The 16117-nt window shown below is 43.2% G+C and overlaps 1 protein-coding gene across 1 annotated transcript in view; it reads right to left on the bottom strand.

The window, feature by feature from the left end:
• Nucleotides 1–7848: 7848 nt before the first annotated feature.
• LOC144773706 (uncharacterized) overlaps nt 7849–16117 on the bottom strand; it is a 189745-nt gene continuing 181476 nt past the window's right edge. Inside the window, exons 11-12 of the mRNA XM_078658851.1 lie at nt 8803–8926; nt 7849–8725 (exon numbers count right to left, since the gene is read on the bottom strand). Coding sequence (XP_078514977.1) covers nt 7953–8725; nt 8803–8926 — 897 coding nt within the window. The 3' untranslated portion in view covers nt 7849–7952. The remainder of the gene's footprint in view (nt 8726–8802; nt 8927–16117) is intronic.

Here is a 16117-nt window from a genome sequence, read left to right as displayed (position 1 = left end):
GAATTTTCTCAGACACAATTATGGCAGAATGGATGAGGCGGGGTGTTCAGACAGTAGGTGACTTAATTCGGCAGGACGGAATGCGTCAGTTTAGTGATATTCAGGCTGAGTTTGGAATTGAGAGGACAAATTTCTTTAAATATTTGCAGGTGCGAAGTTATCTCTGTGGGAAGGTGGGCGGGACGAGTGGTTTTAGTAAAGTGCAAGTTATGGAAACTATCAGAAAAGAGAAGGAATGTACTATAAAGAGATTGTATGCTGAATTGGTAGTATATAAAGAGGATGATAGGGAAAAACATGCAAAGAAACGGGTTGAGCGATTAGGTATAGAAACGGAGAGCTTCATGGTCTCATTGGAATTGGGCAAGAAAGTGGTATGTTCAGCAGGGTTGCAAGCTCTGCATTATAAGACATTATTCTCGCTCTACTACACCACAGCAAAGATAGCCCAATGCCGGTGGGAGTTAGATGTCCCCGGTATGATTCAACTGAGGCTGACTTAGCCCATATGTTTGTGTCTTGTTCACGCTTAGAGAGCTTATTAAATCCTATTGGGAAATTTCGGAATCAAACCTTAGAAGTAAAAGCTATATTAATAAATTTAGGGGTTGGTAATGATGGAGCGCGAGACGTGTATTATCGACTTTTATTTTTGGCTATGGTGGTGGTCCGGATATGTATTGCCTCGTCCTGGCTGGACCCTGTAGCCCCAATGTTTCAGCAATGGCTCTCCAGACTGTTATAGAGTCGGGTATGGCTCGAAATGCATTGGGTAAACATAGATTGACCTTTGAGGATGACTTACGCACACTCCGTGCTTCAGAATAAGGCCTGGATGGGCATTTCGCAAGCATTAAGGAAAAGTGTACAAGTATCTCTCATGTGATTGGAGTAACTACAAAGATGTATTTAGAAGTAAAGGACTAAATATGAATAAAATTGTGAAAAACTGGAAAAATGTATGGCACTTTTATGACAAAAGTAAGCAACGCTATGCACCCGGATTGAGGCGTCTGTTCGCCTCACTTCTTTGATATTTCTACAAGCACGTGTTTGGGCAGATCACGGATAACCGGGCTTGCACGCAAATGGAGGAAATGTGAAAAAATATAGAGGATTTAAATTGGATGAACAGGTGTGCACTCTCACCTTCCTCTCCAGACTGTTGGCCATGTTCAAATTAGAAAGGGGCATTTATGAGAGGAGGGGTAAAAAGCAGAGATTGGCTGGCAGACGTAAATGGGCTCCTATTATAAAATGGAAGGAGGCTCAGGCAACTGGCTGTCCAGGAATTACCAATCTGGGGTGTAACCTTCGCCCTGGCAGGGCTGACCGGTTCTGATTCCTATATTGATTAATTTATATTCACGCTTGCTCTGTGTAAGATGGAAATGTTTTTTTTTTTATAATTTAGTTGGTTTAACCTGAAAATGCATTTTTATGTTCTTTAATATCATCTATGTATATAGCGCAAATGCTTTGCTAAAAATATCTGACCTAGGTGTCAATATCCCTCGTGTAAAAGATTTGTAAAAAGCTTGGCTAATTGAAGCGCTGTTATATAAAAATGCTAATAAAAATATTAAAAAATATATATATTTGTTAGCTGTCATTATTTGTATGTTAATATTGAAGCAAAGAGGAATAAATCACAGAATACTGATAATTTTAGGCACATTCGTTTTGAACTTTCAGCTTTTGCTGCTTCCAGAACAGCAAAATGGCAATTACAAGAGGCACTTAATCACGATAGGGCTGGTATCAGCAGTTACTAGCCCCATCAAAATCTTGAAATGATGTCCTCCCCTTTTGTTCCTCGGTATTACTATACTGGGGCTTCACCTGACCAGCCTCTGTCCCCTGCTCTGTTGTTCCATCTTCCCTCCCTTCTTATCTCTCTGCCCTTCTTCTCTTTACTTTCTTATCTTTTCAGCCCCCTTTTTCTTTTTCTCCCTTTCTTGTATATTAGCACTGTTAGTTATTGATGCATGTTTCACAATCAACATTTGTATCACAATAGGGGTCCAAGCTGGACTTGCATGTCACTGTATTTGCAGTTATTTTTTAGAACTTAATTTATGGCAATAAAAATAGTTGCTACACAAAACAGGCATTTACAATGCAATGGTCTCGTCTTTGTTAAAGTTAGAGCTATTGGCATTGCAAATGGCATTTGTTTCATTTTTTGTTTTTTTTAAAACATAAATAAATGGTATTGTCATTTACAATGGCAATAGGTGAGCTTTAGAGAGTAGTGGAGAGTATTAGCAGACACAGAGCCCCCCCCCCACACACACACAGAGCCCCACGTACACGCACATACAGAGAGAGAGACACACACACACACACACAGAGCCACACACACACACACACAGAGCCACGCACACACAGAGCCACACACACAGAGCCACACACACACACACACACACACAGAGCCACACACACACACACACACACACACAGAGCCACACACACACATAGAGCCACACACAGAGAGCCACACACACAGAGGAAACAGAGGCAAGAAAATCAAGCACAACAGGGAACAGAGGCAAGAAAAGCGAGCACAACCAGGGGGCACAGGCAAGACAAGGATCACAACCAGGCAGGCACGGACTGGCCGTTGCGGGCATCGGGCAATCGCCCTGTGCGCCACACCGGTGGGGGCCGGTTTTGTTACAGGGCCGTATGCCAATGAAGAGGTAGACAAAAGTGGGGCGAGCACGAAGCAACGCAGAGCGTCCACACTTTTGATGCCCACAAAAGCAGATGCCGCTCAGCACATCACCGTCCACTTGTCCCACGGCCAAGATGGTGATGGTGGTGACGGCGGGCACGGCCCAAGCAGCCAGTGGAGGTACTGCGAGTTGGCTCCAATGGCTTCTTGGCCCCACTTCATGCCAGCCACCAGGTAAGAATGATAACTCACCAGATGGACGAGGCCATGCCGAAGAAGTACAGCAGCATGAGTAACCAATTGGGTCAGGACCCAAGAAAGCGAAGCCATTGTTTACCTGTGCTCAGGTCATGCTGCTGTCAGGCCGCCACCGAGCATACCTGACCTCAGGCTATCGGCTGCCTGCGCTAAGGAGAGGCAGGGCCAGGCCCCTCCTTGCAGCAGCGGCTCGCCTTCCCTTCAGAGGGAGCCTCAGTCCGCTGCAGGCGTCCTCCCTGCTCAGAGATGTGCCCACGTGGACTGGCACCCGAAGGTCTGAAGAAACCTGCGGCGGCGGTGTGCCCTTTGCCCTGTGCGCCCTCTTTCTTGTGAGCCTGCCTTCGCCGGTGGTTGCCGCAGGATGGCCAGGACGTGAGAGCCGGAGACCGCCAGCTCAGCCCGCACCCTCCATCTACCTCCTTCCTCCTCCCCCTCTTTCTGCTGCAGAGCTCAGAGGAACTGAAGGTAAGGAAACACCTCGTGGCACATACACGCAGAAGCAACCCGATGCCAGCACCTCTCTTGTCAACATTTTGATCAAGGCGGAACAAGGCACAAAGTGCTCACACTGTAAGCCCCGTCCTTTTCAGACTGGGGGGCGTGTTTTTCTAAAAATGTCAACAACATAAAACACGCCCACAAGTCTGAAAAGGACGGGGCTTAAAGCATTTACAACACAAAGTTTGTGTCCTCGAGAGGCAGCAAGCCCCGTCCTTTTCAGACTGGGGGCGTGTTTTTTGTTGAGTGACTGAAGACGTCACGGAGAAAAAGGACAGCAAAAAACACGCCCCTCAATCCGAAACGGACGGGGCTTAAAGGGACAGACAGACCTCTTCTCCAATGGCTGGCCGCCGTTTAGGAAGCCAGCCAATGGAGAAGAGCTGGCTCGTTTACCTCCCTACTAGAAGACATAATTTCTCACCCAGCGAGACTGCGCAAGCGCAGCCTAAGCAGGCCGAGACCTAAAAAAAATATGCAACTGCATCAACACCCTATATCTCTTGCCTCTTTCCCAGAGTGTTTCAGTCGTTGGAAGTAGCTGACATCACCAGGTAAAAGTTCGGGAACAAATGAGGAATTACCAAAGGAATCAAACCCAAAATTATTCATTCAACTGGTTATTCTACGCCTGTACATCTACTCAGTGAAACCGCTCAGATGCGGAATGCCGCAGGGCTCAGCCTTAAGCCCACTGCTATTTTTTTTATAATCAAATTATTGATTTCAGAACGTATAAACGAGTCAGCACAAACACGGAGGACAATAATTCTGTTACATCTGTAAAAACAAAGCATCCAATGTTTACACCCCCAGAGATACAAATCAATAAAGTGGTTTAGCCAGTCATTCAATATCACCCACAGTGCCCAGCCATTTACCCCACACCGTACGATATTACTTAGGGAAAGCCCACTGCTTTTTAATATCTACATGACTCCACTGGCAGCTCTCATCACTATGAGAGGAGTCAAGGTGATCTCCTACGCGGATGGCACCCAGCCGGTGTTTTCCTTTAATGATTACACTGCTTCAGATTTAGCAGACAGCAGTTTGGATGAATGGAAACTGCTTAAAACTGCATGCCGATAAGACGGAGGTCTTTTTTTAAATCAAGCTTCCCCCCATCCTTCGGGCCTTTGGTGGCCCGGGGAACTCGGCTCCCCACCAGTACCTAAGGACTTGGTAAAAATCCTTGGAGTTAGGTGTGACAAGGACTTAGCCCTGTCGGCTCAGGTACGGCAAGTTTCGGTAGCCTGCTTTGGATAGATGAGAACCATCAGAACATTTCTGGGCTTCCTGCCAGAAGAAAGCCAAAGGACCACGGTTCATGCCCTGGAGACCTCCCACCTCGACTACGCAAATGGCCTATATCTGGGCTTACCTGGGTTTTTGATCAAAAGGCTGCAAATGGTGCAGAACGCAGCAGCGAGGTTAATCCGTGAGGTTCTGCTGCACTAGCACATCTCCACACTCCTCAAACAACTTCATTGGCTCCCAGAGACCAGAAGGATTGAATTTAAGGCCCTAACTATTGCATTCCGTGCCCACCAGGGTAGGGGCCCTGGTTACCTGCGGAAGAGACTTCACCCGTATTGCCACGAGTGGACCTTACATTTCAACCTCTGATGCTACCTTACTGTTCCCTGATTTTCCAAAGCCAGGAAGGGGGGGTAGGTCTTTCTCGGTGGGGACTGCCAAACTGTGGAATGACTTACCTCCCCACTTAAGCATGTTGAACTCGGAGCAGGATTTCAGAAGAGCGCTGAAAACCTGGCTCTTTAAGCAAAGGGAATAGCTGCTTGGGTTCTACATCCCTGCTGTCTGCCGCACTAGCACCGGGACACCTCGTTCAAGGTAGTTGTGTGCTTTATAAATGCTGTTTATTATTATTATTTTTCCTCATTTCGTTGGGCAGCACTCATAATAGGCTGGATTTCTTCACTCCCCACCCCCAGGTCATACTGATAACCAAGGCGGTCTACTTTCCGGGCCACCTTTATGGGCTTCAGGGGTGAAAGTCAAGAAAGTAATATCAAGGAACCAACATTTAGCATTACTTTTCCAAAGTCAATACTAAAGAGAAGAACTAGCATACAAAAGTTCCCACTTACATTTTTAGTCAAGTCAGAGCTGTTTTACAAAATCGGTATTTTGTCTTTACCCTCACCAAGCAATAGGTCTGGCTTTAATGTGCTAATGCGTGCAAGCACAGGGGTGTAGATGCTATTTGCATGTTTTAGCACAATAAAGCTAGACTTACCAAGCTTTGCCAATGCTTTTTAGACTTGCTCATCTGTGGTCCAAAGAAGTGCTTATTTCATAGCGAAAAAACTGCTAAAGTAAAGCTTTAGGACAAAATGAGTGAGCAATTCCTATGTGCCAGAGAACCTTCTAACTTATTTATTTATATATAGTTTTGTATAGTGCACAGTGTATAACTGAATTTCTTCTGAGCACTAGTGAGAGAGAAGAGAGGCAGAGAATAGTTTGCTGAATGCCGGGAGGTTGTTACATTTCTGTAAATGTTTTGGAAAAGTTGGAATGAGGCACTTAGCCAGGGCAAGCTATGATGTCACACTTGCAAGTGGATGGTTTGGTGTGTGTGAGAGATCCCCATCCAAGGAGCAAGTTTAGACTGTCTTTTGGATCATCACTGTAAAGCCTTCTCTGAACACAAGGTGAATATGAAGAGAGGTGATGAGGAGGCACACAAGAAATTTACCCTTTTTGGGTGATTTAGGATACCCAAAAGTGAACCCTATTCGACGTGTAGGGTCTTTATGGCTTGGTTTCAGCGCACCCTGTGACCCTGCACTTTATGCCACTAGGAGGCATCCCCCGCATAACACCAACCTCTGATTCAAAGACAGGAATGTAATCAAGTACTCTACTATGCCTGACAAGCAAGTACCAAGGTCTTCAGTGCTCACAGTGTACACACTCAATCATCAAAACTGGCTTTATTAGAGGAATGGAGTGTATGCGGGCCAAACATCTCTCTTTCCCATTTTAAGGATAAGGTATGTGTAGAGATATGAAACAGACACTCCCCTTCTCCTCCTAAGAACACATTTTCAACAAGCATTTGTGGGTATTTATAAGTAAAATGCATGCCCAAAACACTTTATTGGAAAATAATTTATTAGGATAGAATAGAGAACACAATTTAGCAGTGAAAGAGAAAAATTAACAAACATGTCCATTCACACCAAATAAACAAATGCAAGTTCAGCATCTTGGGCCTCACAGGGGTAGTGCTTGCTTCCCTTTTGTTCTGCTACGTGGGTTGGTGGAGTCACCCATCTTCTTCCTGGTCTACCCCATGCTCAAGGAAGACGGGGGAGCACAGGCGGCGCTGCTCCTAACCAGGCCCCCTTCTCATTTGTCAGCTAGGGTCTCTGCAGGCTTGTCCCGTGAGGAGAAAAGAAGACACTGCCAATGCAGTGATGGCTCTCACATTCAGTGTGACAGTAGGGAGCAAGCCTTCGGGGTGGGAGGTGGCAAGTGTGCACATACGGTGGAGGGGGGGGTTTTGGCAGGAGACCACGTTTTCTTTTTTCTTTATTTTGGAGTTGATCAGGTGAGGGATTTTTCAAAGGGTCCTGGGGTGGATAGCAGGAGGCCCAGCATTTATTTTTTTATTGGTGAGGGGGACAGCATATGTAGAGGGTGGTGGGGGTGGCTGGAAGGAGGCCAAGGTTTTTTATTGTAAATATTATTCAAATGTAATATATGGTACCCCACTTACGCCTCTTCCCCAGCGTACATGCTGGAAGCAAGAACAGTTGATTTGGAGAGGGTCATGTACAACATAAAATTTCAGATGCTTAAAATGTGAATAACAGGGATGTTATTCACATCAGAGTTCTGAGTCCCATCACTGGTATTTCCAGCTTCCCTTTTGTTGTCTATTTAATTCTACGCAGAACCCCTTGGTGAGTAACATTCCTGTTATTCAGTTACTCATCCACAGTTGTATAGGTTGACTTTGAGAATATGCGGATACATGATTTTTAATTCCACCAGGCATCCGATGCCAATTAGCTAAAAAAGTTGAAAATATTTCATCTAGGTAATATTGTAGCACAGAAAAAATCTCAGATGTGCACATTTTCAGTTGTTTAAATAATTTCAGTCAATCTTTTGTTAGTGAAGGGAAAGAGCGTTCTTCCCGTCTAAAAGTTTTGGTGGTATTTCAGCCTCCAATATATAGAGCTGCATAAAGAGGGCCCTAGCCCACGTTCCTAGGTCCTTGGGTAGGTGTGAGTTAGGAAAGACTTTTTCTCATTCGGTGCGGTGAATAAAGTGATGTTCGCCTCTGTGTGTCACTTGTCGCTGTATAAATTAGTGGCAGACAAGAATTTTCTTTTGTGCAATGTTCTTCTCACGTGTAGTTCTGGGAGCGGACCTCACCATCTATGGATTCCTTGCCGTACCATTACAACTGACTTATGAACAAAAATTGTCTCACACTCTGTTACACGACGCTGTAGAAGTGACTTTGAGTAACACTCATTCAGTTGAAGGAAAGGGCCTGTGTGTGTTTTTGTTGATGCCTTAGGAGAGTTTGCTTTATTGTGAAGCTTTTCTCACACTCAGTGCAGGGAAAGGGTCTTTCTCCTGTGTGGATTCTTTGATGAGCTACAAGATTTTCCTTTCGTATAAAACTCTTCTCACACTCTGTGCAGTGAAAGGGCTTCACCCCTGTGTGGATTTTTTCATGGTCTTGGAGATGTGACATGTAAATAAAGCTTTTCCCACACACTGAGCATTGATAGGGTTTCTCTCCAGTGTGCGTTCTTTGGTGGTATATAAGATGTGCCTTTAGAGCAAAGCTCTTCTCACATTCATTGCAGTGAAAGGGTTTCACCCCTGTGTGGATTCGTTGATGTGTTAGAAGATTTGACTTTTGAGTAAATCTTTTATCGCACTCAGTGCAGGAAAAGGGTCTATCTCCGGTGTGTATTCTTTGATGCACCACAAGATATGCCTTTCTAGTAAAGCTCTTCAAGCACACAGTGCAGTAAAAGGGCTTCCCTCCTGCACGTAACCTTTGATACCTTAGAAGACTGGGCATTTCAATAGAACTATTTTCACTTGCAGTGCCGAGAAACGTTTCCCATTCAGGGTGCATGATTTGATGCTCCTCAAGGAGTTCTTCCTTGGTAAATCTCTTCTTAAACTCAGTACCATTGAGACGTCGTTGACTCCTATGGACTTTTTGGTGTTTCTTCAATGACCATGTATTGGACTCTTTCCCAAATAAATGTCCTGTATCTGATTTGTGCCCTGAAGAATGAAAAAAGGTAGACATTCATGTAAGAGAAATGTTTTATAACATAAAAAGAACATAATTACAAACATACCACAGGAATTGAAACTGATGATAAAAGGAAAGGATGGTTCTGTTCTGTGCATATAACCACCAGGCACTGGTAGAGGATCCAGGGATGGATAGGTTGGCGAGATGGGGAAAGAGGATATGGCTCGCTGCATGGACAGGGGCAGAGTGAATGCTTCTTATTATATTATATGCAATATAAAATAAACTTGTGTTCAAAAACCATACTTGTGGTTATGGAAGCTGAGTAATCTCCCAAAATTCCATCTAGTCAGACCTGCTCCACGTTTCCCCCTGTAGTCAACTCAACAATCTTTGGGTTCAGTGGTGGTGCTACAGGCTTTTGTAACACTGAGCAGCAGAGCACTAGGGTGTGAGGGTCACAGGTTGCACCTAGAGTGTGACACCATTCGTAGATGAGCCAGGCAGTGAGCAGACTGACACTTGGTGGCAGATGAATTGTAATCTTAGGAACGTATACCTTGCCTTAAACCCTTGAGAAGACTATCGCACTTTACTACACAATGTATTACATCGCGTGCTATTACAACACAGTCGGTACAACGACCACGCTGTTAGTACATGATGCAATTACATCGCAAGTCTTAACAACGACTTCCACTAGGGGGCGCGCTGGACTTAGGAATAGTAATATTTACTATTCCTACTCCAGTTTGCGCAGCAGTGGCAAAGGAGTTAGAATTCATTTCCAATACCTCAGTGCCCCCAGTCGAATTCATTGTAAAGACTTGCGATGTAAATGCATTGCGTACTAACAACACCTTTGTTGTGAGGACCGCGTTGTAAAGGTATCGCGGTGTAATAACTGCGTTGTAAATGTTGTTTCCCCTTGAGAAGATAGGTTCGTCCAGACTTTCTCCTGTAAAATATGTGCAGTCCCATAAAGATGGTCCTTATTTCCCCCATAGTGAGTGTTGCATGTGCAGCATGTTCCATGTAAGAATCACTTGCATACATGAGATCAGGAGACTGGTGGGTGAATGTTGTCCATTCCTGGCACATTGTGCACCTGCACTAAACTGTGAATCCGTGACAACCAGCATTTAATTTGTTCCTTTGTGTCTACCTGGACATACCTATGGTGCCTTGGGAACTCATGGTGTAGGAGTCTGCTCACTGCTAAGACAGCTTCTTCCTTGGGCTGTACATGAGCCTCCTTCCAACCTATTTAATGCATTGCCTATAAAACTTGAATACGTTGTCTGAGCCTGTCTGGTATCGAACCCAGGGAATCGACAAAAACCTTGACTATACAATGTAAATTGCTTCTCCTGCCCTGCAGATATCTAGATAGGCACTCTAGTCTGATGGCCCACTATTTACATGGTTTGCTATTTGAGAACAGCCCATGGGCTTTCTGTTGATGGGCCTCCTTGAGCATGCATAGGGACATCTGAAGGAGGTGATGCCTGCAGTGGCACAGAGAGACACTGGTCCTTCTCCTGCTGTCCTCCTTTTTGGGTAGGGACCAAATCCTGAACTCCAGACAAATCCTCATTCTGTTGAGACCTGGAGAAGAGGGAGCAGTACTGCCCTTTAAGAGGAGAGGAGATGAATAGACCCCTGAAAGCAAGAAGACCCAGGTAACTGAACATTGCATGGACTGTGCTTTAAGGAGCCATCCATAAGACAAGAGGACTTGGCAATCCAGTAGCCTGCAGAAGAACATTCCAGGTCTAGCAGGGGTCAAGCTTCATCTCACTAGACTGGATGAATTAATTGCTTCCTTGCTGAAAACAAGTCAAACCTTCGCCTCAATTTCATGTTTGATTGCAGACAATTTGAACATTATCTCTAGTCCCTACAATTTCAGAGAAATTCAGTGTTAAATCTGCAATCGCCTTCAGACCCTGCACCCAGTTGTCCTGCTTGAGGCACAAATGTGTGACTTCAGTCCAGTAGGAAGGCTCTCCCACAACCAAAAGGCTTAACTAATTCCCAATTCTGAGTTTCTGACGTTCAGTATACCCGGGGATTATGGTGGGTGCCAGTGTCATTTCATGCTCTGTTTCTCCGCCATTCATCGGAATTTTGTGGATTTCCCCATGAACTGCGTTCCATGCTGACTACCGGTGCCCACATATCTCTGGTAATTGGAGGCCAAGGCATTGCATGAGCAGGCGATTACCCATAGTGTGGTTTTTTTATTTGTGTGGCTTTCATGCTCCAGTTTCAGCAATAGGTTTTTAGGATAACTGTTTTTGAATTGATTTACGCGGATTCAGCCAAGTGGCACTTTATCAATCAGTTAACCAATTATCATTTATTTTGAGTAAAAGCAAAGTTACAAATGGCAATTTCAAACAATACATTATACCAAATATAATGTTCATGTGTATTAACAGTATGTTTTGACAATACAATTATTAAACTCCAAGGTTATTACACCAAAAAAGCCACTATAAACATACATTAGCAATTCACAGCTCTACAGCAATCATAGCTTTTTTTTTAATACACAATACTAATGCTGTAGCCATCTTTGCATCATTTACAGAAAACAAATAGTCCATTGCTGTTAATGATGGAGACCAATAGATAAGTACTAGTTGCAAATCCCTAGAGCAAATCAATACAAAGTTTATTTAATACCTCTAATATTTCATAGATCGGTCACACTGAGTAATTCCTCTAGCTTGCCCGTGTACTTATTATTTATTGAGACAAGTAAGCCCATTCAGATTCTTAGTACGATCTGCCCAGATCTTACATCTGAGACAAACGTCAGATATTGTGTTGCCCATAAAGTGCTTTCACTCTTAGACCATAACTCTAAGGATTTTTAGTAATGCATAATTCTGATCGGATTTACTAAAATTTAAAAAATTGTTTCCTTTAATTCATATTTGTTTATAGTAACTGCAAGTTGGGAAGTTTTAAAATAAATCAAAACATAGGTAGGCTTTGTAAATTATATCTAAGAGTTTTTTTTATGATGGGGTAAGACCACTGGGAGTTATTACTGCAAAGTTTCTCAAAACAAGGTTCACCTACAGAAGTCCATTTTTAGTTACAAGGATGAAAAAGAAGGTTAACTGCATTTGAAGTACTGCATTTAGAGATTGTAAACCCAATTTGATGCAAAACTTGAACAACAGTGGAAGCAAACTGAACCTTATTTGAGCAGTTTCCTCTCAATCTTGTCAAATGTATAGTATGGCTGTAGGGATGTCACAGGGTAACCAAATCGCACACTAAGGTTTTTGTTTGCTTTATACTTTCTCAAAAATTGAATCACTGATTGTCCCCCATAGAGGGAGTTAAATTGTATAAAACCACCACATCCTGTTAGGGCTGTACTTAACACGGCTTTCCTGAGGAATTTCCATGTAAGTAGACCTAAGTAATTACCCCCAAATATTTATAATACTCTGTTTCCAATTCCACACCCCCAAGATACCAACTACCACATAATCTTCAGTTTCCAAAATAATGAGTTTCAGCATTCTATATATTAATCTTACATTTGCTATTACAGTTACAGCACATTTTGTAATAGTATTACTTCAATATTTCAGCATTTTTAAACACTGTATGGTCGCTGGTGGCACCCGCATTATTACCAGTTTAACACCCAAATATAGCAATAAGCAATAGAAATGTGACCAGTCCAACTATGCAAAGAGCCTTCCACTGCGCGGAAGCATGTGTTGCTGCATTTCTACTAACTTTTGAAACAATTTGAGCTTGAAATTGTTATTTTTTGTTGTTAAAACCTGCAGATTAGTGCTGTGATGGCAGCGGGGACCGTAAAAGCAGTGACATGCCTGTATAGGCGAATGGTGGAGGAGGGACTGCAACCACTGAGTCAGTTGCGAGGAAAGTGGGAGGCAGACCTGAGCAAGGATATTCCCGAAACGACTTGGGCTAAAATAGTGAAAAGGGCATGGAAAAGCACGCAGAATGCTAGATTCCAAAGTATTAATTTCTATATCATACACAGGGCGTATTTAACCCCAGAGCAGATAAATAAATACTTTAATGTGGATACAGCCTGTTGCCCCCGGTGCCAATCGAATGCGGCAGACTTCCCCAGCATATGCTGTGGAGTTGCCCGCAGCTCGGAACATATTTGGAAAAGGTGGTTGATGTTTTGTGCGGAGTGACGGATAGGCAGATAGAACCAGACAAGGGAGCATGTATACTGCACTGGTTTCCACATACAGCACGAACAAAGGTCACAGGCAAATTTATTGACTTGGGGTTGCTACTACCTAAAAGGGAACTAACAAGACAGTGGAAATCCAAGCGGGGTCCTAGCATAGAGCGGTGGAGGGCTGAGTTCACGACCTGGGCGGCCAGTGAGAGTATGGTTCGGCTCCAGCAGGCTAGAAGAACGAACAACGAAAAAGCGATGGAAACTGCACAGGCATGGGAAGCCTTGGTAGTATCACTGACGTTGCCAGAGCCGGACTCAGACACTGACTCCATGGAAGCCCCTCAGGAGACTACCTGAGTCCGCGGCTTATAACGAGGCTCAGGTTGGCTGTTGAGTTATGGAAGCGGGATCAGGAATGGCATGAGTCAGAGAGCAGCGCTAATAAAGTAGGAGAACCGCGCACCCTTGCACAATGGTGGCGATTGATAATCCTTGTTTAGATTAATTGGAGCACACCGGTGGATATGGCAAGGGGGGGAGAGGGAGGGAAATGCAAATTATTAAGAGGGCGCCTGGCTTGGACGGTGCAATGTAGCGTGATGTTATTGAACGCGTGTACCAGTGAAGTCACTGACAGAAGTTGGGGAGGTTGGGAAGGCTAATGCGATAGTGATTATGATGGGAACACAAGTTCAACAGAAGAAAATGAATATTCATGCAAATGTACCAAGGAATGTGCCCCCATCGATAATGTGCCATAAAAATGGGGAGTTTGTGCGAGTTGAAAATCAATAAAAATATTTACCCCCCAAAAAAACCTGCAGATTATGCTGCAGATGATTATGTGGCAAATGTGGCAGATCCATAATTATGCAAAATGGCTGCAGCCGCACAATTGCATAATCCAGTGGTCCTGGGCATAAGCAATTAGCTAGCAAGTTTAATTTACTCTCCTCCAGGAATGTAATAAATATCTAATTATTCTAATGACATTTTGCAGTTACAGGTACAAGCTATTATAGCAGGATTCACAGCCCTGAGCCCTATTCGCCATGAAAGAAAGAGTACAAAAGAACAACTTGAAGTGATATATCACAAATTCATGCTCAGTCTTCTGAGGACGTTATGTCTCTGGAGCACTCAAAAGGGTGAAATTCATGAACAAAATGTAAGAAACAAAACCTTGGCAGTTTGAGGCTCAATCAGGACGAAATACTTTTCAAAGCACCAACTTATTTTGAGCTGACTATAGTTTAGTGTCAGAGGGCCCAGTATTTACTTTATTAAATGTTGTTATAGGACCAAACTATAAAATGCTTTCAACCTCATAGGCAATGCAATCATTACCAGATTGCCCCAAAACGTTCCTGGTAAAGACTGCCAGACTTTCACACACAAATTAAAAGAATGGAGATGCTGCCTGCCAAAAAAAACATTCAAAAATCTTATAAACTTTTCTAACAAATATCACCTTTATTGAGATCCAAACAGTCAATCAGTATTTTTTTGGGACAAACCAGGCAGGCTTCGGTGACAAAAGCTTCACTTTTTAATTAAGCTACTGGCATAGTTAGTGGCGGACGCCCGGTTAAGAAAATATTTTCTGTAATTCTCGAGCACAGCAGGTGAAAATGTCCTCAAATGTTTGACCCATCTAATGCAGCTGCTACAGTTTGGACTTGATGCTCTCCATGTAGATGAATATAGTCATTAAATAGTTCATGGGAATAATACAGAATATCTTTATTTTTCTTCTTATTAATGCAAACACCTTAATCACTGCAAAAATTAGTAAGCCCCTTAAACAGGTTTGACAGGTACATAGGGGGTTTAGAGACGGTGTCATCTGAAAAAAGCAGAATGTTAAGAGGGTGTGGGGGTTTAGCCACTGTGAGAATATCATCAACTACATAGGAAAGGTAATTAGCTAATCCTATAAGGTTTTGGTTCTCCGCTCTCAATGGGCATTTACAAAAGTGCTGTAATAGATGTTTCTTATAGCTAACAATAAATACAGTTGGATATCTAGTTTCTCCAGGATTTCACAGTTTTCCGTGCAGGACACTATTAAATGCTGCTTCTGCCAATGAATTCTATGTAAAGCGAGACTGTTCTCAGCAATTCTCAGATGAACATATTTAACAAGAAGTAGATTTCGTTTAAACGCCTAATCAATTGTGCTAATGTTTTTCAAGACACCAGCACAGTCATTGGAGACTAAATTAAAAGTAAATGGAACACAACTTTTTGTTTGTGGATGATGTCAGCATCATGTGAATTGTACCTGAAATGTTAAATGTCATCTTTCCTTTTTGGCATTTGTGGGAAATGTAATTCATAAATAAACAAACAAAGAGTGTCTTATGGTTGTACTTTAACCACATTAGGGAGCAAAAAGAAGGAAGAAAACGGCCTCACTTAGGACGTTTAAGGAAAGCCCTCACTCACCACCTGGTGATGACGTGCTTCATCATCGGGCTCCTCCAAGGGGACCGAGTGTCTCCTTGGTGTGCTACAACGCCAGATCTACTGCGGAGCAGGTTAGTGAGATTTTGGACGTGTTGGTGCAAACTAAACTAGTGAGTGGTGAAGGTATTAAAAATTGTCTGTAGTGTATCAAAAGGAAATTTTATTCTATGATCACTATTGACTTTGTATTAAAATCTATGTGTATGGAAGCAGTCCACATTTAATTGAGTGGCAGATTCCTAGATATCAGTCAACAGTAGATCTGGCGTTGTAGCACACCAAGGAGACACTCGGTCCCCTTGGTGGAGCCCGATGATGAAGCATGTCATCACCATGTGGTGAGTGAGGGCTTTCCTTAAACGTCCTAAGTGAGGCCGTTTTCTTCCTTCTTTTTGCTCCCTAATGTGGTTAAAGTACACCCATAAGACACTCTTTGTTTGTTTATTGACTATAACCGGGGAATAAGAGTGTCAGTCTACTCTCCCTATCTCTCTTCTTGTTTATTGAAATGTAATTCATAGTCAATAAAATAATTTCTGATAGAGAAAAGCACACATTTAAATTTGTTCCTCTTCCATGCCTAATTCCTCACACAAAGAGAGAAAGCCTATAACATGTTGGCTACCATTATGAATACTTTTTTTCCTATTTCCCTCTCCTGAAAACGTTGGTTGTAGAGGCACAGTTCGCCAATGGATTCAGTCCTTCTTCACAATATATTTCAATGTCCCTGCTCCTTCCTCAGTCTATA

Source organism: Lissotriton helveticus, chromosome 8 (assembly GCF_964261635.1).
Source record: "Lissotriton helveticus chromosome 8, aLisHel1.1, whole genome shotgun sequence".
Lineage (NCBI taxonomy): Eukaryota > Metazoa > Chordata > Amphibia > Caudata > Salamandridae > Lissotriton > Lissotriton helveticus.
The sequence above is the reverse complement of the archived record's forward strand: the minus strand, read 5'-3'. Positions and strand labels throughout refer to the sequence as shown.